Consider the following 23,219-nt stretch of genomic DNA (forward strand, 5'->3'; position numbering starts at 1 on the left):
CCCTGACTTGCATTATGGTGGATTGCTCATGTGTTGTCGTTGGTGCGGTGCTCCAGCATCACGTGTCTTCCCTCTGGCAAACATCACCTTTTTCTCGAGCAAACTGACGATCCCCGAGACCCGTTACAGTACGTTTGCACGGGAACTTCTCACAAATTTCCTTGCTGCGAGACATTTTCAACACTTCTTGGAAGGGCATACATTTACCGTTTGCAGCGACCATAAGACAATTACGTACGCTTTTGCATCGTGCGATGCCGGATACACCCCCCGCGAAATGCGGCAATTATCGTTTATTCCGAGTACCAACGGATATACGCCACATTAGTGGCAACAATAGTTCGGTGGCCGACGCCATCAGCCGCATATGCTCGGTCGAGGCGCCCCAAGGTCTATTGTCCGCATTTCTCTTTCTCAACCTGCGTGCCGCCGCGCAGTCGACCGACGAAGAGCTAGCGGCCCTTCGTTCGTGCAGCAATACCAACCTCAAGCTCGAGGACGTTCACCTGCCTGGCGCGGCGTCCCCCCTCGTTTCTGACACGTCTCTCAGCTCACCACGTCCCTTCGTCCCCCGACGTCTTCGGCGGCTGTTCTTCAATTATTTCTGAGCCACAGTGGTGTCCATGCCACGCAGAAGCTCATCGGGTTGCGCTATGTCTGGTCGAAGACATAGCGCGACCTGATAAGCGTGTGGTGAAACTCCCCATTCATAATCATGAAATAAAGCTGATGTTGTTCTGGCCGGCGATGAATGCAGGCATCAGGTTTTGGGTGCGCGCGTGCCTGTCATGCCAGCGTGCCAAGATTCAACGTCACATTCGCCCCTTCCAGCCCCTGCATAATTTCTGCCACGAGATCATGGATTTGATCACATCCACCTTGTTATGGCCTTCGTTGCTTATGCGCCAAGAAAACCTGAATCATCATCATCATATCCACCTTGATCTTGTCGGGTCTCTGCCATTGTGCCAGGGTTACTGGTACATCTTCACGATCCTCGATCGCTACACCCGTTGGCCTGAAGCTGTTCCTGTCCCCGACTCGACAGCTCCCACAATCGCCTCCGCCCTTGTTAGCGCCTGGATCACGCGCTTGGGCGTGCCGTCAGTGGTAACGACCGATCATGAGCGCCAATTCGAGTTTGCCCTGTTTGGCGCCCTGACCAATGCCCTGGCAACCCGACGGATTCACATCACGCGCCGTACCATCCTGCCTCCAACGGTCTGGTGGAATGGTTGCACCGCCAGCTCAAGGTTGCCTTGCGGGCCAATCACACCATCCCTTGGCCCGAGACACTACCTATCGCGCCGCTTGGCAATCGGGCTGCCTTTCGGCCTCTACTTGGGTGCACAGTCGCCGAGATGGTTCATGGGACTAGAGCACTGCACAGGCCCGGGCTTACCCGAAAGCCCGAGCCCGGCCCGCGGGCCGGGCTGGGCTTGGCGTTTTTTATGCGGGCCTGGGCCGGGCTCGGGTTTCAGCCACCGGGCCGGGTACGGGCTTGACCACGCCGGCCATGGTCGGGCATGTATGCGATCATATTTCACGAGATTGGACAGCTGAATTTTCTTGTCACTTTTTTTCCATTCGGTATGGGATATCATGGTATTCTCATCTGAGAACTATCACTTTTTATATATGATCATGCTTATTTCGTGTAATGGATCTGGATTTCACACGTGCACTCACACATGTTTGGGGACGATTCGTGCGGCGGGCGCGCTCAAAGTCCGGCACGAGGGTAAGTTAGGTTAGGTGTCGGGACATATTTCGTTCCCGTGAGAGTCCGGCACGAGGGTCAGTTAGATTAGGTGTTCTGACATATTTCCTTCGCGTGAGAGTCAGGCACGAGGGTTAGTTAGGTTAGGTGTTCTGATATATTTCGTTCTCATGAGAGTTCGAGAAAGGGGAACTAACACCTGTACATCCGCAATAGAGCGGAGATGAGTCTCTCTTGAACCGCAAGGTATATATATATCGCCCACGCGCAGCTGCGCGCTGCCTTTCCAAGCAAGCAAGCACCGAGCTCAGAGCGGCTTGCCTGGCAGAGAAACACAGCCGCTCCGTTCGAGTATACCTCCTCACTCTCTCGACCAATTAGCTGCACCCTTTTCCTCGCTGCGCTGTGCTCTTTAGTAAATCTAAATACGCCTCCAGGCCTCAAGAACACGTAGAGCAGAGGCCGGCTGGGACCGGGCCGGAGCATGGAAACAGTCGGGTACGGGCTGGGCCCGGGCCGGCGGAGTCGAGCCCGGGCTGGAAATCCATAAAAGACGTCGGGCCCGGGCTGGGTGTGGGCCGTAGCAGCCGGGTCTGGGCCGGGCATGAAAATTAGGCCCGTGCAGTGCTCTACATGGGACAACCATGCGCCTGCCTGGCGAGTTTCTCGCTCCTTCCAAAGACTCGGTACCTGACACCACTCTCGACTACGTCTCCCGCCTCCGTCGTGTCATGGCTGATCTTCGAGCCACCCTGGCCCGATCAGCAACTTGCTCAGCCTGTAGCCAGCACCCTCATTTGAGCATGTGCTCTCACGTTTCCATTCGCTGCGGTGCCGCCAGAGGCCGCTGGGGCCCTTTTACTCTCGGCCATGTCCCGTCATCCGGAAGGACCCTCAGCATTTCACAATCTTGCTTAATGGCCGGCAAGATACCATCTCGCTTCACCGGTTGAAGCCCGCCTACTTAAAGAATCCTGGTCTTATTACACCTATCGCGCTTCCTAAGCCAGACGCCTCTTTACCCTCACCCCTTGTGCATCCTGAAGGTCCGCCCTCGACGCCCGTTTCCCGTCATGTCTCTCACTCTTGCGTGCTATCGCTCTCTGCCTCCAGCAGGTCGCTAGGGGATGCCTTGTAGCGGCCGTATGGGCCAGTGCCATCGGCAGCGCCGGTAGCGCACTTGCCGCGGGCATAAAAACCTCGCGATCAGTTTGGTTCTGGCCGCCGACCGGATTGCCTTTCTCTCCCCGAGTCCTCTTGCCCAGTCGTGACACCCCCATGTGCGCAGACACGTTAAATTCCCTGAAAGTCCTTCTCTCACAGTCGCGTTCCAAGTGCTCCGCAGCTTTAGTGGGATCCAGACGCAGACTCAGCTTTCTTGAAAATCAAGACTGACCTAGCAGCTTCCACCCTTTTGCACCATCCGAAGCACGATGCCCCGACAGCTCCAATAGCTTGATGGTGGATGCCACCAGTACTTGTGTCGGCGCCGTCCTCCAGCAGAGCATGGGTTGCTCCTGGGACTCCATCAGTTTCTCCTCTAACGCCTTGAAGGCAACAGAGAAGAAATACAGTGCCTTCGGCGTTTTCTTGAGTGGCGCATCTTTGGCTCATTCTTTGTACGGGATCATCAAATGTAGAGGAGGTGAGGTCCCTCTACACGAGTCCTGACCGGCAATGATGAAATATTCCAGTGGGCAGATGTTCGTGCCTCACGCAAGGACGGTGCCTAGAACCGGGTGGCCGGCGCAGTTTTGCGTCGTCGTAGTCTACTCTATAACGTTTTAACCGACAGCATGTCTCTCGCCTACGCGTTCCGCTCTGCCAACTCCCCGTCCTTTGTCGCGCAGGGAAGAACTACCGCATCTCCGTAAACAGCAGGAAAGGCACTGCTGCAGTGGACAGGCTGAAGCCCGCGGTACTCAAGAGACTCATGCACCACCGCCGCTTACACAGTCTTAAACCCCATTCTACAGCCTATTTACAGCTCCCCCACCCCACACTGACCAAGCGCTTCTTCCGACAGCTCTTTGTTGACCCTGGCGAAGTCATGTGGAGTGTCTCAGCTGCAACGAAGTTGTCTGGTTCTTCACGAGCTTGAGTTTCAACCATGCCTGTCTTCTCTCGGATAGTTCAGTTGGTTTACCAGCAGCCGCCGAAAAAAGACGTTTCCCTTTCTGTCTTGTGTCATTCATGTGAATGCATATAATGAGCATACCTCAGCAAAACTCACTCATGAGCATGCTCATTCATGCTCACTCATGCTCAATGTGGTGAATGAGCTGAGCATGACCTCACGAAATTAACTCTCCTCATGTCATGCTCTTCACGCTCTTGACAACCTAGAGATCTGTGAAATGAGACGGCAAACAACAATCGGTAGTAAGTCAGTGTGCGCGAGCATCGGCACCCAGAGAGCTCAGCCAGAGATGGAGTAAAGGAAGCCTTGTTGTGCTTGATCCTCGTCGACGATGTTGACGCTCGTCTGAGATAGTCGTCCCTTTCGTCGTTCCTGGGCCCTCATACGCTGTTCCTTTTGCCTGTCACTGATGGAAGCCCATACTAGGTTGTCATGATATGCGAGGGTTTATCTACGGGCTATGCTACACACAGTCATGAACATAGTGACAAAATCTCTGTTGGGGAAAATCAAGTGTGGACTGGTAGTGTGTCCGCTGTCCGAGACCTCCTGTCCCTTGCTGCCTACGCTTATAAAGGCGGCCCAGTGTACGGCCGCCTGAAATACGGCCGCACTGACTCCCGCTGCCTTGGTCGGCGAGGGACCCAACTTAATACCCCTGTCACACGGGCATTTCGATCCTTCTCGAATCCGATCTGCATCGAACTTCCTGAGCACGCTCGAGTTTTGACGCTGCTACACGACCACTTTCAATGCGCATTGAATGGTTGACTTGTGCAAATGAATAAACGGGACTCCTTAATTTCGCTTTTCCTATATAACAGCGATATTAGTGGTACTTTATCGTATACCGATGTAAGCATCATTTGTAGCTTCGCGCGCATGTCCGTCTTAAGTTAAGACAGTTCGCCGGTGTCGAGGATGCAAATGGCGGCCGTCGAGCCGTCTTGAAATTCTCAATCCTGTTATGGGAACTGTCTTGAGTCAAGCAGGATCAAAGTTCAATCCTGCTTGGAAGTGGCCGTGTAGCACCATCCGATCTGCATTGGGTTCAAGCAGGTTCGGTCGAGCAGGATCGAAAATGCCCGTGTGACAGGGGTATAAGTCGGAGGCAGTCGGAAGACCTTCCCATTCTCCATTCTCTGCATCAAACACAGGGATTACTAGCTCCGGCTTTTCATGCCGCGAGTCCTCCTTTCGCCCTGCTAGCCCTTGGGGCCGCGGCGAGGACCAGAACGTATTTCAGTTACCATGCGGTTCTGCATATGATACGCCCCTCCGGCAATGAGAGGCAGTCTTTTCCGGGAAAGACATCTGAAACGTCCACCTATGTCACCGCAGACAACGTGACGAACGCGGTCGCTTAACTAACTGCCTTTACATATGTTCCCCCAGAAGATCATGGTATGACTTTTCTGGTCGACAATGGTAACTGATACACGGAATTTGGCCGTTAGTTCAGAGTTCTTTCACACAATGCTTGTCTGTCTCGCCCTACCTGTCTAGCTACCCGGGGTGTAAAACGACCAAGGACCAAAAGGATGTCAGGAGCAGGGTTATTCAGGGTATTATCACGAGTACATAACGAGCTACGCGGAAATGGCCCTGCTCCTCACACAGTTGACTGAAAAAAGTGACTCGAACGTGGTACCTTGGTGAGATGGTGCTGAAAATGCCTTCAAAAATCTAAAGGCCGCATTGTCTGCAGCCACAGCTCTCACAATACCGGATCCGTCCAAGCTGTGCGGACTGGCTCACGGATGCCTCTGATTATGCTGTCGGGGCATGTCTAGCACAAATGTCAGGGGGCAAAGAAATTCTTATTTCGTTTGCCAGCCACAAGTTCTCGGCGACCCAGCAGCGCTGGGCTACGATAGAGAAAGAAGCATTTGCAATCATATGGGCTCTCGGCTGCTACAACAACTGGTTGTACAGGATGGAGGTATTCGTGATATCGGACCAATTTCCACTCTCGTATCTAACGGCAAGCAAGCCACACTGCGCAAAACTTATGTGGCATTAGCGTTGCAGGGATACCTTTTCACGGTCAAGTACAGTAAGGTCAAACCAACTGCTGCGTGGATGCATTGTCGAGTGTAGTGAACGCGGGTTGGGAGCAGTGGAGCCTTGGCGACGGACCCTAGTAAGCGCGGTTCAGGTGTGGCGCGGTCTCCTCTAGACAGATGAAAGGAGGTTTCGCCCTGCTGTGTGACTTTGGAAATGCTCCAATTGTGGTGTGCATGACAATGACAAGAGACGTTTGTGTCACTTCGGACTGCAAGTCAGTAGTCGCCATGAACCCTTCTGCCGTTTGGACAGCAATGTCGTGAATGTGTTCTGGATTACCGTGCTTTAAACGCGCTCACCAAGGAGGATGCTTTCGCTATGGTATTACCTTTCAAGAATTGATAATGCAGATAGGTACCGCCAAGTACATCACCGCAGTTAATCTGCGAGAGGGATAACTAGCTCAGACTTTTCATGCCGTGAGTCTCCTAACCTTTGGCCGTGCTAGCCCTTCGGGCTGCGGCTGCCTTGACACGAGAACCAGAACGCATCGGTTCTAGTGCGGTTCCGCGTGTGATGTGCCTCAGCGATAACAAGGGGCAACCTTTTCTGGAAAAAACGTCGGAAATGTCCACCTATGTAGCCCTGGACTATGTGACGACCTTCGGAAGCTTAGCTAACGGTCTTTACATACGGGAAGCCGGATGAGAACGCAGAGCTGAGCAGAGAGTGAGTGAGCATGAGTGAGCAAGTGGGGACCTTAGTACGGAGTTAGTGAGCACGAGTGAACGGCCCTTCATCCCTATGGCAGTCACGAGCGCCGACCTCTAAGAATAAGTAGGAAACGTGCACTGTATTGCTCTTTGCAATAACGTGGGTGAGCAGTTGGATGCAGTCCAATACGACCTTACGCAATCAGAAATTATGTAAAGCAGGAATCGTTAAAACCCCTCGGGATCCCGAAACATAGGTAAGAGCACTGGCCTATGAGACCTTGCTGCACACGAGGCCGACCGTGAGGGCATTCGCCAATAATGTCTTTCCGATATGGCAGACCGTAAGTGCACTCACCAACGAGACCTTGCTGCTCACAAGGTCAATCGTGAGGGTGTTTGTCCATAGAGGTCTTCACCCTGACGAGGTCTATCTTGAAAGCACTCACTGACGAGGTCTCTCCGCTCATGGGTCGACCGAGAGGGCGCTCATGCATGAGACCTTGCAAATCATGAGGCAGATCGCAAGGGCGTTGGCCCATAAGGGCATCACCCAAGTGGGACCTCTCATGAAAACACTAACTGACGAGGACTTTCTGCTCATGGGGCGATCGTGAAGGCACTCATCTATGACGGCTTGCCACACAGCCGATCCCGAGGACATTCATCATGATATCTTGTCGCTCGCGAGGCCCATTGTGGGAGCACTCATCATGAAGCCTTACCACACATGACGCCAATCGTGAGGGCATTCACCATGAGACACTGCCGCTGAAGTCGCCGATTGTGGAAGGATTGTGTATAGATGGACCGTGTGCACCTCATTGATTGTGTGTCTAAAACCGTAACGAAAAACGTTTCGGTTCGACACCCTGCTTTTTCCGCGCAATTAATAAAATGCATGCGACACTGCAGAAACAAATATGACATATGCAACGTTTCCAGAGGCAATAGAGCAAGAGAACTGAGAGAATGGCAGCTAGCTGGTGAAAATTCATAATTTTGAGCCTTCATGTGTGTGTCGTCCTTTACATGTCCTCAAGCATTAGCAATAAAGCAAGTTCAGATGGATGTGCTTCCAAATACAGTGAGCTCGGCGACCAACAACGGTGCTACGAAACCCACAAGCTGAGGAGCACGAACCCAAGAGCAAGATACTGACGTGATGTCTACGCGTCCCGTCAAGTGTACGGCCGTATCCCACTGAAATCAGCGACTTCCAAACAGGGTGCAAATGGAGGAACACAAGGTACAGGAAATTATCGCTTCGTATGGTTTGAGCGAATCACACACCGATGTTGCAAGGAGGGCTTCAGCTGCCCCACAGATGAAAACACGAAGGGGGCCAGTGGTATCGCAGAGACCGACACAAACCACGTACGTGACATGGAAATGGACGGTGGTGGCCCAACAGGTATGCTGCTTCCTTTAAATGTAAAGACCCTAAAAGCATCATACGTATCCGGATGCGTTTGCGCTTCAGGAGGTCAGAGCCTTGCTCGCTGCTGAAAAGTTACTGACAGTGAGAATTGACCAGCTATATAAACGGGCTACCCCCTTCCAATGTCATGTGTGAGGTTCACCTACCTTGCTACCAGACTAAGTTGTTCCTACTCAAGTGTCAAATCCCTCTTCTAGCAATCGGTGATGCACAGGCACAGCACACAGGTACAGGTTTCAAGCTGCGCGCTTGTAGAGGACGAGCGGAGCGTTAGGCTAGGCGACCTGGCCAACTATAGGAGACGCGAGCGACGCGCGACGTGGGGCAAATTAGTGCAGAGGGTGCCAGAGAGGGTGCAGAGAAGATCGCTGTAGAAAAAAGAAAGAAAGAAAAAGGCGCCAGTCTTGCGAATTCTCTCCCGCCTTTTCCCAGTCCAGCAAGGGTTTGGAGGGTTGTACGGACTTTCAAGGGAGCTTCTTCGATGAAGAACTGAGATCTCTGTCCCTGTCATTCGGCAAGGCAGAGAAGGAAGTCGCTTGTAAGTTTTACCGAGACGTAGCCGAAAGCTCCGAGGCAGTGAAGCATGCGAGCTTCACGACTGTGTCTTACTGTTTGTGCTATAAGAGCAGAGCTCAAGGCTGTTCCAACACTTTTGCACAATAAGTCATTCCGCTATTAGAGACTTAAAACAAGTCATGGTGAAATGGGCGGGTTCTTGTCTCGTGGAAGGAAACCGAGGAGGCTGCCCTCTGATTTGACGTTGTTACCGCCTGTCAGTCTTACCAGCTGCCTAGGCCATGGCCAGACTGCACACACCGCGCGCGCTCTTCTTAACTGGTCATGGGCCATGCTTAGGCAAGATACTGGCGCTAGTGATCTTACACAGACTAGAGTGATGGCTGGAGAAAGGCTTCTCTAGCTAAGAGAGAGATGGCTTCTCAAAAGGTTTGCCTTCCGTCGAGAAATGGCAGGCTTCCGGCGCAACCGCAGTTCTATGGGTTCGGTGCTTGATCTGGTCTATACTGTATATCTATACTGAGATAGCTCGTGCCCAAAAGCAGGTGATGGCTGTCGTTCTAGGCATCTAATGAACATGATGATGAGTCACATCAGAGTACGGCGTGCACTGCTCCAGGCTCAGATACCTGAGAAATATTATTTATTGGAAAGCAAGTGTCGCAAGAAAAAGTTCTTGTGACATCCTAAACCATTGTTAACGTCTTTAATGAATAAGGGTGGGCTTGGTTGAGGGCATCTGTCTGTCACGCAATCATCAGTCTTGCAAGCAATAACGACCTTTGCAGCCGTTAGTGCGGCGGTTGAGAACACAGGTGCTGCTTCAAACAGCGGGACCGTCATGTAACTGATGATGTCGCGACCAATGACAGTGCAGAACTCGTGCGAATGAGGGCTTCGACAAGGAAATCAGTGAGCGCTTGATTGCTTCAAGAGGAGCAGTCGGTGACGGTCACGATGCGGCTGCTCTCCTTGGACAGGCCCTCTGGATTTCACTTTAATGCAACTTTCCATAAAGGGTGATGATCATTTTGGGGTGACATCATAAACTGATGTTGCTAATATCCTTAATGAATAAGAGGGAGGTTTGTCAAGGCCTCCTGTCTAGGGCGTATTCCTCAACCGTGCAAGCAAAGACTACCTTTGGAGCCGTTAGCGTGGTTGCTGAGAACACGGGTGCTTCCTGAGGCAGTAGGACAGTGTCACATAAAAGTGAAGACGTCACAACCAATAACATCGCAGGACTGGCAATGGTTTGGTGTGGGAATCGACAAGCGCTTCGTTGAATCAGGTGGAGCAGTCGGTAACAGTCATGATGTGGCTGCTCTCCTTCGACAGGCCCTCTGGATTTCGCTTTAATGCAGGTTTCCATAAAGAGTGATTATCATTTTGGAGTGACATCATAAACTGATGTTGTTACTATCTTTAATGAATAAGAGGGAGCTTCGTCAAGGCCTCCTGTCTAGGGCACATTCCTCAACCATGCAAGCAAGAACGACCTTCGGAGCCGTTAGCGTGGTGACTCAGATCACAGGAGCTGCCTCAGAGAATGGGATGGTGTCATGTAAGTGGTGATGTCACCACCAATGACAGGCACAGCTCGGGACGCCTTCGCATAGAAATCAACTAGCGCTCCATTGCTTCGGGTGGAGCTGTTGGTGATGGTCATGATGCATGGTCACGCATGGTGATTGCTGAAGCCAGGGAGCTTCCAATTGACGTCCTTCACCGTAGAGGCACTGTCCGCAGACACGGTGGAAATGATGAGACACAAGATATCGAAACCATACCACAGCATTCACAGGTGGCTCTTCCAATGGGTACTTTACGTATGTAAGGAACAAGCAGACTTGTGAGCAGAGGGCGCCACTTGCAACTCTCGCTTAGCTCTCCGTTTGCTCATATTCACCACACTGTCCATGAACGAGCATGCTTATGAGTGTGGGTCTTGCCAAGTAAGCAGCTAAGACACACTCGTTGATAATGCCGCATTCCTCTGTGTAGCAGCTGTAGCCGCTTTGACCCTGAGGTTGCCCTGTGTTCATGGTCTTATGTTGCCATTGGAACTGTTCCGGATATCAGAGAAGGGCCTATATTGTGATGATCAGGATGATAGTGGGAGATGGACTCGTCCGGCTGATCTGCATAGCACCCGCAATAATCCAGAGTCATTCGCCATCACCTCAGAGCTCTCAGTTTGCTCACTCATGTTCAGTTCATTCGTCACATTGAGCATGAGTTAGCATGCCCATGAGCAAGTTCTGTCCAGCCGTGCCTGCGAGCCCAAAGTGGTGGCTTTTATTGTCTTTGATACCATATCATATCTGTCATTTTTAAGTTTTCAGGTGGCGCCCCTCTAGATCATTTCTTGATATTGTCTTAAAATCTTGAATCGAATGGCCGCACACACCTTACTTCTTTTATACTTTCTTTTTCTTGAGAAACCTCCAAATTCGGCGCAACCCTTTCTTCAGAACCGACGTGACTGCTCGGAAAATCTTATGAGTATCATATAGCTAAGGAGCAAAAAGTCCCATTCACAGATCTGTCTGCTGTTTATGTTCAACTTAAAGCGCCACTCCGGACTCGGTAAACGGACAGGTTTTGTGGTTACGAGTTGAAAGCTGGCGAGTGAGATTGTTTGAGAAGGGTGTGAAAGTGAGGAAGAGTGAGGGTTCACACTTTACTGAGAAAGTTCCCAGGTGGGCTGCCATGGTTTGGCTTATGTGAGCAGCTTGACCCAGAAGGAAGTCTTGTCTTGTCCCCCCCCCCCCCAATTTCAGCTTACGACAGCTGACTTGTGAAATATGTGCGTGTAGTCCCCCATAACTGTGGAACCTTCAACAACACAAAGTTACCACAAGTAGATGTTTAAAATTGACTAATCCAGAAGTCTTACTTCATAAGGACGCCCACACAACACATGTACATTTATTTCAGATGACATTCATGCTTCAGCCCTTGATGGGTTCCCCCGTTCCATCAACCTTGTACCCCTGCTTTTCCAGCTCTGCTCTGCAAGATGAGACAGAAGGTATGAGGATATAGACAGAGTACTAATCACCTATGTAAAATAGCACAATTTTAAGAAGAAGAATCTTTAAAAAAGATATACACAATATGCAAGAAGTTACAACCACACTGTGAAGTAATTAGACTTTTCACAGCCTGCTATCCAATTAACACACACAAAAAGAAAAAACAACTGAAGCGAACTGATTTTACAGGAAATATAGTGAAAAAGAAAGCTTCTCTAACTCTACTGCATCATCATTCAGTGCCTCTGAAGTCCTAGGAACACTTCAGAGCATGCCAAAATACACGATGGAACATGCCTCTACATGTTTCAAAGCTGCACAATAGCTAGTGCACAAGCAACAAACTATGCTGAGCAGTGTTCTCTCACAGGTCTAGTGGAAGCAGACAGATAGTGTCATAGTGATTTTGGCAGTGATGGCCACTAACTACTTCTACAGTAGTTTAACTATAACCACTAACTACTTTCCAGGGGAGTAGTAAAACTACTACTTTAACTACTGCAATGTATTTTAACTACATCTATAACTACTTAACGTTGTCCATCAACACCAATCCCTTGTAGTGTTGTTGGACACCTAAATATGAATCACAAGCAGTGATAATGATATTTAAAATATACTCTTGTGCCTAGGTCGCTTAATTCACATACATATGTAAAATCCACTGCCTGTTCCTTGTATATTATGCGCTGACAAAAGAGCTTGTTGCAGAAGTATTTTCTATGTAGTGAAAGCTTCCGCTATAAAGGTACATACAACATACGACGGACCACGTACGAGATTTACACTCCGGCTCCTTCGTCACAGATCAATGCGCCACGCACAAATATTGTGGTGGCAGCCGATTGCGCCACTGCGGACCGTAAAATATTTTGCTTAGCAATGATGATCGATCACATAGCCATCCTATACAGTTATGTGCACACCAGGACAGTAACTAAGGTATTACGGAGGCCGCTATGATCGTCAAATACAAATCTTGTGGTGGGATTCTTTCTGTGGCTATGTTAACAGAGTTACATAATTATTTCACAACAAATGAGGCTTCACTAGACAAGCATTAAAAGTGAAGATTTAGTACACATGCACGGCACAATTGCTCTGCACCTCCGTTCTCATCGAACAAGTGGCTCAAGGTAAAAGTCGGAAGCGCAAGCGTGCCGTAAAGCTTATGGCAAAATCGGAAGTAGTTGGCGCCTGCAGTAACCTAACTGCTGTAGTTAACTACCCAAATAGTTTAACTAGTAGTTGCCACTACATTTCTGCAAGTAGTTGATAACTACTTTTTAACTACAATATGGTAGTTTAACTACATATAGTCAACTAATGGCCATCACTGAATTTTGGTATACTATTATGTGCCTCCTCTTGTGCACAATAATAATACATATCAATGAGATTTGCTATAATCCTAATATTTATTGCAATAGCAAAAACGATGTTCTGCTGAAGGCATTTTTATGATCATACTTGTGTTCAAGTTATGTGGGCACGTAAAAAAACATGACATAGCACAGGCGACTCAAAATTGCAAAATATGTGCTTTGCATAGTATTAGGGCTGTGAGAATATTCTGACTTCTCGAATAATGAAGCAAGTAATTGCACATTGGATTTAAATTCCGAATATGGAATTCTGTATATATACAAATTGAAGTAATGTCTCTCCAAACGGAATATCTATATATCAAACAGTTCCGAAGCTGGACACGTAAGGGTGCAGACACAGGCCAGAAGAGAGGACAAAATGAAGTGAGTGCTGCTTCATATGAAGACTTATATGCATACATAATATGTAAGTGTATCCATACATATGCTCTATATGTGTTAGGGTATGTAACTATATTTGCTTCAGGTGTATAACTACTCGGTTCGAGCATGCAGTCTGGTTATCCACTCTGCATCACTGTGACCAGTCTTGCTACCATTTATTTTTCATTCCATTTTCTGGAATGGTTTTTGAGAACCAGTGTAATTCTTAAACAGACACGTGCCAGAGGTCCCCACTCTTGGCATTTGGTGGTATCTGCACTGCCCCAGGGTAACACCGTCTCTATGAAAGCCTTCTGTTCACCTTTTCACACCTCTTTGCCCCGAGCGTCAGCCGGCATGAACTCGTAGGGACAGATGGTGTCGATAGTTCCAGAGAATCGAAAGCAGTGCACCATATTTACTAGGCATTAAAAGTCTATATGCGGGTGTCAGCTTCATTTCCAGAAGTGCTGATTGTCGACGCCAGCAAGTTTACGAGTTTCATGATCAGAGCAAGTATCACAAGATGAGCGAATTCCATGATCACAAGTGAAACGCGTGCAGGTATCTGCCTACGCCCTCAGCACTTTTGCTTGTATATTGGCAACATGATAAATCAGAATGCAGCGACGTGCTCATCAAAGTAGCAAAGTCTTACGGAATCACGTTAACTTTGCTTATCCGGAAATTAACTATCTGGACGAAAGAATGTGGGAACGGAGGGATACGGATAAGCGAGGCATGTCAATATAGGTAAGTATTCGCTTCGGTTTCAAATTTACAACTTCACGTAACTCCGCTAACTATACCAGGTATACTGGGCATAGCGAAGGGAAACAAGAAGACAGGCAAAGTGACAGTCGCACTTTCAACCGGTTTTACTAAAGTGGTAAAAACATGATGACAAGTACATAGGGGAATCAACACACCTAGCGGAAAATTTGACAAACGGGGAGAACGAAAGGGGTTGTTTTTCTTTGTTAGTCTTCTTGCTTCCCATCGCCACGCTATCCTTACACATGTCCAACCGGCCCCATATGTTGCCACAAAGCTTACCAACATGAACTGAGACAGTCCTTCTTGACTGCCTCAAACGTGAACGAAAACATAAGCAGTCCATTATCATGTCATAATTCGATACTCAGGCTCCACTCGGGTTCAATGAGCAGAAGATATTAGTCGTGACGAGCAAGTTTCCATCTTCCTGATTGACTGCCGCATTATTTGTAAAGTAAAGGTCAGTTTGAGTGCATTGTGCCAGTGAAACTTTGGTTGTGCACAGAAGAGCGCAATTCATTTCCCTTCATAGCCATGATCAAAAACTGATGGAAACGTTACACATTTCTCTTGACTGCTATTAGTAGGTGAAGCCACTTTATGGTATGCATGTTGTGCTTGCAGTACTCTGTACATAACACCGAGTTACCTCACCTTATTAAACTGGACTGACACAGACTACTGGACCCAATTACCTAAGCACAGATATAAAATACAGGGTGCAGAAAAAATAGGCCACACATCTAGACACCCTAAAATCACAAAGATCCCTCCAACCTTGAACCTCTGCAGAAGTGTGAAGAAAAGATGACAGTAGTACCCACGACATAAATAGTCAGACAAGGAAACAGAAATGTCATCTGAGAAGGCTACCTCTATGAACGCAAAAAGTGCCACTCAACTGCCCCAAACCAGCACTAACAGTCTGGCAATATTCTGGATAGTTGTCACGGTATTCTGGGATAGTAGTACATATGTTGGTGTTGAAGCGTAAATGTTGCTCTTTTTTTTTTTTTTTTCAAAAGATGCCCATCCATCATTGATAAAAAAATATGTGCTTCGAAATGCAAAGGGTGGAGTGGTGGGCTCTGTAAACCGTTTACAAAATACTCCCGCTTCAACTGCCGTAAGATGCAATAATTGCGCTAGTGCAAAAATTTCTTGTTCGACTAACTTTCAAAGTTAGTTTTACAATTTATATTCACTAGTGGAAAGTAACGGTTCTGAGGCTCGAAAAGAAACAAACAAAACAGAAGCCTCAACGTGCCTAAGAACAATGGAATATGGCAATTGCTGAAATAGCCAGAGTGCAGCAAGAACTGAACCTGCACAAGTGCACTAACCGTTGGTACGACCTACCAACGACTTGCCGTGGGGCCTCATAGAACGAAGAGGACACACACTCGCCCCGTTCACATTCTCTTCTCTCCTACACATTTTCTCATTCATACTTCCATAAATGTACAACTGGACGAGGCAGCGGTGCGACGAGCCCCAATGTGCCTAAAACATGATGTGTTTGTCAGCCTATATGCTCCAGTCTCAGAACGGCCACTTTCCGTCATGTGTACCAGACGTTGCTGTCTTGTCCCGTTGACTGTGTGTTTGTATGAGAAAACACGCAGAAGAAAATGTGTCAAAGAATGAATGCCACTGTGTGCAATGCCAAATGCGTAAAAGAACAAACGTAGCCATTCTACGGAAACACGACCCCCTCCTCCAAGGCAATGACCGACTTAGGAATATATTCCCCCATCCTATAAAAGTGACATACAGACGAGCAAAAAACCTAGCAGACTCCGTGGTCAACGCCAATATCAGCAAAACGAACACCCAGTACAGTGGAACACGCCCCCGCAACCTCCCGCATTGCAAAACATGCAAGCACGTCCACCACGCTAAGTCCATCAAAAGCACCGCAAGCAATTACACCCACTCTGTTAACTACGCATTCACATGCACAAGCTCCAATGTCATATACTTAGGGAGTGACGCTTTCGGGTTAAATGCCTTTCTCAGATTCGGGGGGTACAAATCGGGCGCTATTTTTAAATCTGTAATTCGGCGAGCAATCGGGCGATAATTGTGCCTTCGGATGTTATTGGGTGTTTTTGTTTCTCCCTCTTGTCTATCAAGTCCTTCCCTAATCTCTTTTTCTTGTTTTTTTTTTTTTTTGCGGGATCGTGACCTTCCAGCGGTGATCTCCGAAGACAGAGAGTGTTGACACACATGGGGGAGGGGGGGGGGGCAACATCAGAACTATATATTTTAGAAACCGGGTTCTGATCCACACATGACAGGGAGTCTTATCTCACATACAAGTTCAACGCCCTTCACCCGTTCAGTATCAACAAATCACAAGGCACCCTGAAACACTTCACAAATAAAATACGCTCAGACCTTTTCGCTCCTATTCTATCCCCTTTATCATCTATCGATACTGTTATATTCTGCATGGCCACTACTTTTTACTTTCTTTACTGTATGCCACAACTGTGTGTTACAAATGTATATGCTACAAAAAACAAAAAACTTTGCTTGCTCTGTAAATTTCCCCACGTAACCACGAACCTCCTTATCTTTCGGAATGCTCACCCATTCCTGCCTGTTGTCCCGTTTCGTCTCGTTGTTCATGAACCTCGCATTTCTGTAACCGGTCTGGAGCCAAGATGACTTCAGTCACATAATCCCCTCCACAGTCTAACAAAGCGGCCATTCATTCCAGCCGTAAAAGCCTGTACGGGCCCTTTCTTTCCCACGGGCTGTTGACTCACAATTTGCATGAACCTTTAACATGTCATACCTAACCCTTTAAATAACATGCCAATGATGAGGACGGTGCCCAGAAGAAGAACAGTCTCTGTTTGAAATATCGGCGGCTCTCGTCCTGAGGCTATTCCCTTCATACAATGCTTCTCCTGATTGGCAAATGAGGCCCCATGTCAAGTCGGCAGTCAGTGTGCATGGTGTTTAGTGTGCACGTAGAAGGTTACGTGTGTTTAGAAGACAATCCATTCTGTTAAACATGTTCTCGTAATTGTTACTCTCTACATGTATCAAAGACAAAAAGCCTGTGTAGCGTAATTGTTAGCATTCTTGAACAGTAATCAGGAGGTGCGGGTTTGAATCCTGCCACTGCCTGGCTTTTCCGACGACTGCCACATTTTGATGCCTTGTACTCATGAGCAGATTCTGAGGCAACATAATGCCTGCTACTTAGAGACGCGCAGTCCACTGTCGCAGCCGCGCTTTGTGAAAGTGCGGCTCGCAATGGCCAGCACACTGAAAGTATCCGCAACTCATGATAAAAAGTGGCAGCGCCATGGAGTATGCCCAAAAAAAAATGTAACAGAGCAAAAGCTGCACACTAGCACAAGAAATTCTGAGGAGAGAAACACAAGAAGAAACCAAGACCAGAACGCACTGCAGCGAAGCCGTACCTGAGCTGTTGGCTGAAGTCATCTTCGATGTTATCATCGTCCCAGTTGTCCTCCCACACATTTATGTCCTGGCCATCCTCTGCCTTAGCTGTCCACTCTGCGAAAAGACGAGAAAATTGAAGAAGTCCGAAAACCAGGAGACCACAAAACTGCACAGTCATGACATGTTTAACCACGCACTGCACATCGTTTTTGTTTCAACTCGCGAGGTGGTTACTTTGTTTCCACGTTCACAGCAGATATGAAGGATACACGAGTACTGAATCCAATTCACTTGTACCTTCTGCAGGGAATTCCTCAAACTCATCGTCTTCTTCCAGAAGACCGAGATCAACTTTAGACTTCGTGTTCGGATCAGACATGGTGTAGCGTGGGTCTGTGGATAGGATGGGCTGGGCTCAGTGTTGCCAACTTTTTTTCGGCGGTCCCTCCAAGTCAACCCCGAAACCCTCTAGAATCTGGACAAAAACCTCCGTTTCTAAAAAATATCGGGTATTTTCAGTGAAACAATTAGATATTGATGATATACTGATATATTCACTTGCGCGGAACAAGGAATCACAGGTTTTGTATACGCAGGCATGTCCTTTTACCGAGCAACGCCCCGACTCGAGTTGAGGTGAGAGTAGTGAGAAAATAAAAATAAAGAGTGGGGATCGAGTCTAGAAGTGTGACAGAATGCACTGCTTTGCAATACTATGCTTTGGGATACCTCTTCAAGCCAGCTAGTCTTTGAATTCATCAAGTTTAAGCCACTCCTTCGAGAACTTCTGTCGGTATGGTGACTTCTTCTCTGGATTGGAAGGCTTTCCCATTATTGTGAGGAGAGATATGGTGCCCCAGAAACAAACAGACTCGCGAAAAATCCAAAGAGCTTCACAGAACATGCAAAAACCAACACGCGTCCGCTGTCACGGAGAGAAGCGGACGCTTGGCTGGAGCAGACGCCAGCACACGAAGCACGAAGAAACCCCGGAGTAAGCCGCATAAGGTGCGCAACACGCTACTTTCTGAAACATCAGGCGTTCTGAAACTTCTGCAGTTTGTCGTCTGACATTCGCTGATCCTGTTTAGGGGCCGTATTAGCAAACATTTTATGGGTACATGACGAAAGTTGAAATTCCTCTGAAATCCCTCCGAAGTGAAACCGAAACCTCCAGATTTCCCTCCTCCCTCCAAATCGAAATTCTTCCCGCTAGGCTCCGGCACAAACCCTCCAGATTTGGGGGGAAATCCTCCAACTTGGCAACACTGGCTGGGCTATGCCTAGCTATTGCCTATGGCTATCACTATGGTATGGCAGGTGGCTTGTGCGGGCTTGTGTAATGACCACGTTGCAACCACCACCAGTTGTCACACTTTAGTAATGAACTTCATACACCGTAAAGAAAACAGATAGGTTTGTAAAAACAAAGAAAAGTCATAAACACAAGTTACATTTCAGAGTTTAGATCGTTAGAACAAGTTACCTGTGTACCCATAGTACCCTGCGACGCACTGGAGCAGGAGCAGACTACACGGAAACTAATTTGACTCGCCGAAGCAACGGCTGTATCAGTTCCTTTTTTTTAAAGTGTGGCTGGCGGCGAAATGTTCTCTCGTGTGACTTTTTACCCTACATTAATGTACAATGTCGTGATGGAACGATTGTCTACAAGAAGGTGGTACGATCGCATTGACGATACAGTTATTTTAGGCGCACTTCCATTCCGCAGCATTACTCCAAAGGTATGGCATCGTCCCTTTTCAACTTCTCACCTAGTTTCGTTGGTATATAGGCCTCTCACGGCATGTTGCAGACGAGGCCAGTGAAACATGCAATTTTCGCTCTTCGCTGTGTGATACATACCATTTCGTGAGCCTGCCTAAACTGCACGCTTGCGATATCAAAAATTAAAAGGAAGTTTAGTTGTAGTTAGGAAGTAATACTTCCGCTGGTGTACTTCATCAAACGTGCATGGAGCGAAATGTACTCAAGGTTTTGTCAGAACATGTGTATTATATTCACCTTTTGTGTATTGCAGTTACTTGAAGAGGAAAACGTACGAGGCGTTGTGTCCATGAACGAAGATTTTGAGCTGAGATATTGGGTGACAAGCAAAGAGGTGAGTACAAGTCTTACTAAGACGGCAGATTGTTCTTACTAATTGTGACACCGTTTGTCAACAGTTTTGCTGCAATAACTATCAAAGTATGCGTGACACAATATAACGAGTTGAATAACTGTGCTTGTATTGTGTTTGCTGAAGGAATGGGAGCAAAATGGTGTAAAGTTCCTGCAGCTAAGCACAACAGACATCTTCGAGACACCGTGTCAGGAGAAGCTGCAGAGAGGTGTCCAGTTCATCCGTGGTTTCGAAGGCACTGGGAAGTCTGTCTATGTCCACTGCAAAGCTGGCAGGACGCGGAGCGCAACACTTGTCGGTTGCTATCTGATGCAGGTAAGATATGTAGTAGTTACAGGCAACAAATCACGTACCAGCTTTGTCTCATGTGGCAGGAGGAAAACATGGCACAATCTTTAACATCTGCTGAATGAGGAAATGCCTGAATGAGTGGGAGAGTGTTTTCCTGTTGGATGTGACCCTTCAGAGAAGCTGGGAAACTGTAATTTATTATCACGCCGTAAAACAGACACATACATATGCTACGCTTATTTACGTACCCCTCTGTCTACCTTGGGTGACCTGCAGGGAGAAATGCCAAAATAATACCTAAAATGATACATGCGTGGTGAATCGAAACAATTTGGCTCCTTTCTGCTCGTGCTTCATTAGTATTAGGGGCAATAGTTCATTATTCAGAACCTTTATACCTTTAGGAAACCTCTGTTGCTTTATTTACTGAGGTGACCACAGCAACGCTATGCCCTGAAAGTGATCTGGGACGAACATTTTTTTTTTTTTCCTGCCTGCCCAATGCTGTGCGCATACACATGCGCTGCATTGCTGATAGTATTTGCCTCACATAGCTTAACTTTGAGCACAACATGGCACAGGCCTACCCATTATCTCTCTGATGTTCTGTTAGAACACATTTTAGCTGGTCTTGCATTGCTCCTTTACCGGTGCACAGAAAAAATTTTCGTAAAAATTCCGCTTGCAGCACATACCATTCTGGGCTGTAGTTGTTTATGACGTGCCTGTAAAGCGTTATTAACACATATGGTTGGGATTTTATGCTTTGACTAGTAAGAACAGATATGAAATATGTTGGTCACTTGAGAAATTTATATACGTAGTGTCTTAGAGCTTAGAGCAAGTGAATTTACACCATCAAGTTGCTGTCTAACTAGAAAGAGGTTTTTGTGTTCTTTTACCTTCTGTAATTTCATGTTCCTGAAATCAGGAAAATGTTTGTCATATGATATGTTTGATAATCAGCAATATGTTCTTACATTTTCTACGGCCAGACGGTTTACCTCATGGACAAAACAGCATACACTTAGCTCCGTTCAGTCTCATATGCAAAAGTGGCTGCAGTCAAAGATCACCCAATATGGCGTGCTTCCTTGTGTTGTTTTTTAATGTGAATATATGTAATTCACTGAATGAGTGATCTTTTGAATCAGTATCATGCTCATTAAATTGACTATCATTTACATATTTTATACAAATGAATTGAGTAAAGAATTGCTAAACATTATTATGTTGTACATTTAAAAAGTGTGTCTTGTGTTTGCTATCCATGTGGAAAAGGGATTGAAAATGCCCTTCCCCATATTACTTTACATCAGGCCCAAACACCACCTTCCAAAATAAAGTAATCTGCAACACTGGACCAGTGTTGGCAAGATTGAACCAATGTTGGACCGGTATTGCCAGTATTGGTCCCATATTGGACCAACATGTTGTGCTGCTTGGGTGTATACCGTAAATTGGGATGACAGTTATGCTAACAATCATTCAGTGTAGTCTGCACCCCAACGAGGCACGTTTTGCTCAGTCCTTATTTTCCTTACAGCGGTATGCATGGACGCCCCAGAAGACCGTAGACCTTTTACGCACAAAGCGGCCACATATTCTGCTGCACTACGCACAGTGGGAAGCACTACACACGTACTTCAATCGAAATGTAGTTCCATCAGAGACTCAGACTGAGGCATTGAATGACGTAGCTGGCTAAAGCAGATTGGAGAAGAATAGTCTGCAAACGTACGGGAGTGCCTCGTTGCTGAACAAGCCTAGCTGCAAAGTAGCCGCAAGTCCGTGCTTCCAACACACAGTTTCTGTTGCGGTGCCATTGTTCGGAGAATTGTTTTTTAGGGTTACTTAAGAGTGACACACTGTGATTCTTCTATCCCTCAGGCATCTGTCTCTAGCGTTCCTAACTTTTTTAGAAGCAGCGGCACACATTTTGTACTTCTCATAGTACTGTCCATACTTGTCTGTTCAGGGTATTGTTCCCCATTCTGTGTACAGATGCCAAGGTCAGCAGGAATCTTTTCTAACATTTCATACGTGTAGGTCACAGCAAGATGTATTTCTTGGACGGTGAATACCTTGTATTGGAACGTAGGTACATTCCTATGGTCGTCTCAACATGCACAGCTTAAATGTACCTACGCAGTTGGTATCTTCACCTACTAATCCTTGGTTGATTTCACTCAGGTAGCATTTTTCCACATATGTATTTTTCAAGAAATATGTCCATAATAAACATAGTAGAAGTCATGTTACCCAGCATGCTTTTTTTGTCCTTGTCAAGTGACATGAAACGTTGAAAAGAAAAGCATGTAAATTTTGTATTGCAGCTACATAATTGTTTAGCAAACAGCTATGGGACCCAACATAGATGATAATTGTGCATTATGCACGGACCCTTATGTTTTTGAAAATCGTGCCCCAAGTGACGATGATATACAAATTGCAGGGTAAAAACAGGTTTTACACTAAAACATAACATTATGATTAGGGCTGTGCGAATATTCACAATATTTCATATTCATGTCGAATAATAGCTCTTCATAGTTGATGTTCGAGTTGAATAGTCTTTTCACAAATAGTTCAAATATATTTGATGCAAAAATATCATTCTGGGTGCACACACAGCAGTATTTGGATAGTTTGTTTCACTTGCGCTACACTTAGCAGGATTTCTTTTCTTTCTATTAATCGTTTTGTTGCTTGAAAACACCAAGTAGCTTGGACTTCATTCATTGTGATACCCTGAATTATAATCAGTGCACTATCTTCCGGCATGTCATGTATACTACCGCTTCAATAAACTACTTGAAATATTGAAAAATTCAGTGTGAAGACCACCGGTTAAGACAACAACCTACCAGATTATAACGAGCATGTCATAGGCACCCCTTCCCAGCGCCACATTTGGATGCTAGCGGTGGCGCTACTCATCGGCCCAGTTGTTGCTTCCTTAATTTCTGCAATATTTTGTACTTTAGCTTACCTTAGTAGTTTTGTACAAGCGGTAAATGTCCCATGGGAGACGCTTCTTTCTAAGGTTTATCATCATCATTCTACGCGTTTTCATAGGAGCAGTTGCTGTCGTCTGCTACAGTAGTCATACGTCCGCATCTGCACGTTCAAAATTTAAATTTCCATTGTCCAATCATAATGTTGATCTCGTGGGCCAATGAGTAGCGCCCCTAGCGGATCGTGCAGACGGGCTCCTCATAGGGGTGGCCAATTATGACACGGTCGTTATAATCTAGAA

The 23,219-nt window shown here is 47.1% G+C and overlaps 2 protein-coding genes across 3 annotated transcripts; one reads left to right on the forward strand and one right to left on the reverse strand.

Moving 5' to 3' along the window:
• Positions 1-11,444: 11,444 nt before the first annotated feature.
• LOC135385354 (26S proteasome complex subunit SEM1-like) lies at positions 11,445-17,943 on the reverse strand. The gene is made up of 3 exons (XM_064614633.1): positions 17,824-17,943; positions 17,544-17,640; positions 11,445-11,552 (listed from the first exon to the last, which is right to left on the reverse strand). Exons 1-3 carry the CDS (start codon positions 17,903-17,905, stop codon positions 11,492-11,494), a joined length of 240 nt encoding a protein of 79 aa, XP_064470703.1. The 5' UTR covers positions 17,906-17,943; the 3' UTR covers positions 11,445-11,491.
• LOC135385352 (phosphatidylglycerophosphatase and protein-tyrosine phosphatase 1-like) lies at positions 11,471-22,228 on the forward strand. 2 transcript variants are annotated; one of them, XM_064614631.1, is made up of 5 exons: positions 11,471-11,571; positions 13,270-13,326; positions 19,568-19,648; positions 19,793-19,984; positions 21,507-22,228. In XM_064614631.1, exons 1-5 carry the CDS (start codon positions 11,560-11,562, stop codon positions 21,666-21,668), a joined length of 504 nt encoding a protein of 167 aa, XP_064470701.1. In that variant the 5' UTR covers positions 11,471-11,559; the 3' UTR covers positions 21,669-22,228. The 2 variants fall into 2 exon arrangements, with proteins under 2 accessions (XP_064470701.1, XP_064470700.1); XM_064614630.1 differs by lacking the exons at positions 11,471-11,571; positions 13,270-13,326 and adding an exon at positions 18,904-19,271.
• Positions 22,229-23,219: the final 991 nt, after the last annotated feature.

This window comes from Ornithodoros turicata, chromosome 2 (assembly GCF_037126465.1).
Source record: "Ornithodoros turicata isolate Travis chromosome 2, ASM3712646v1, whole genome shotgun sequence".
Classification (NCBI taxonomy): Eukaryota; Metazoa; Arthropoda; class Arachnida; order Ixodida; family Argasidae; genus Ornithodoros; species Ornithodoros turicata.

Coding starts and splice junctions, on each gene's coding strand:
- LOC135385352 (XM_064614630.1), top strand. CDS start 19,134: ATGTTCTCTCGTGTGACTTTTTACCCTACATTAATGTACAATGTCGTG. Junction 19,272..19,567: donor TCCGCAGCATTACTCCAAAG/GTATGGCATCGT, acceptor TGTGTATTGCAG/TTACTTGAAGAGGAAAACGT. Junction 19,649..19,792: donor ATTGGGTGACAAGCAAAGAG/GTGAGTACAAGT, acceptor TGTTTGCTGAAG/GAATGGGAGCAAAATGGTGT.
- LOC135385354 (XM_064614633.1), bottom strand. CDS start 17,905: ATGTCTGATCCGAACACGAAGTCTAAAGTTGATCTCGGTCTTCTGGAA. Junction 17,641..17,823: donor TGAGGAATTCCCTGCAGAAG/GTACAAGTGAAT, acceptor GTCTTTTCGCAG/AGTGGACAGCTAAGGCAGAG. Junction 11,553..17,543: donor GACTTCAGCCAACAGCTCAG/GTACGGCTTCGC, acceptor CTCATCTTGCAG/AGCAGAGCTGGAAAAGCAGG.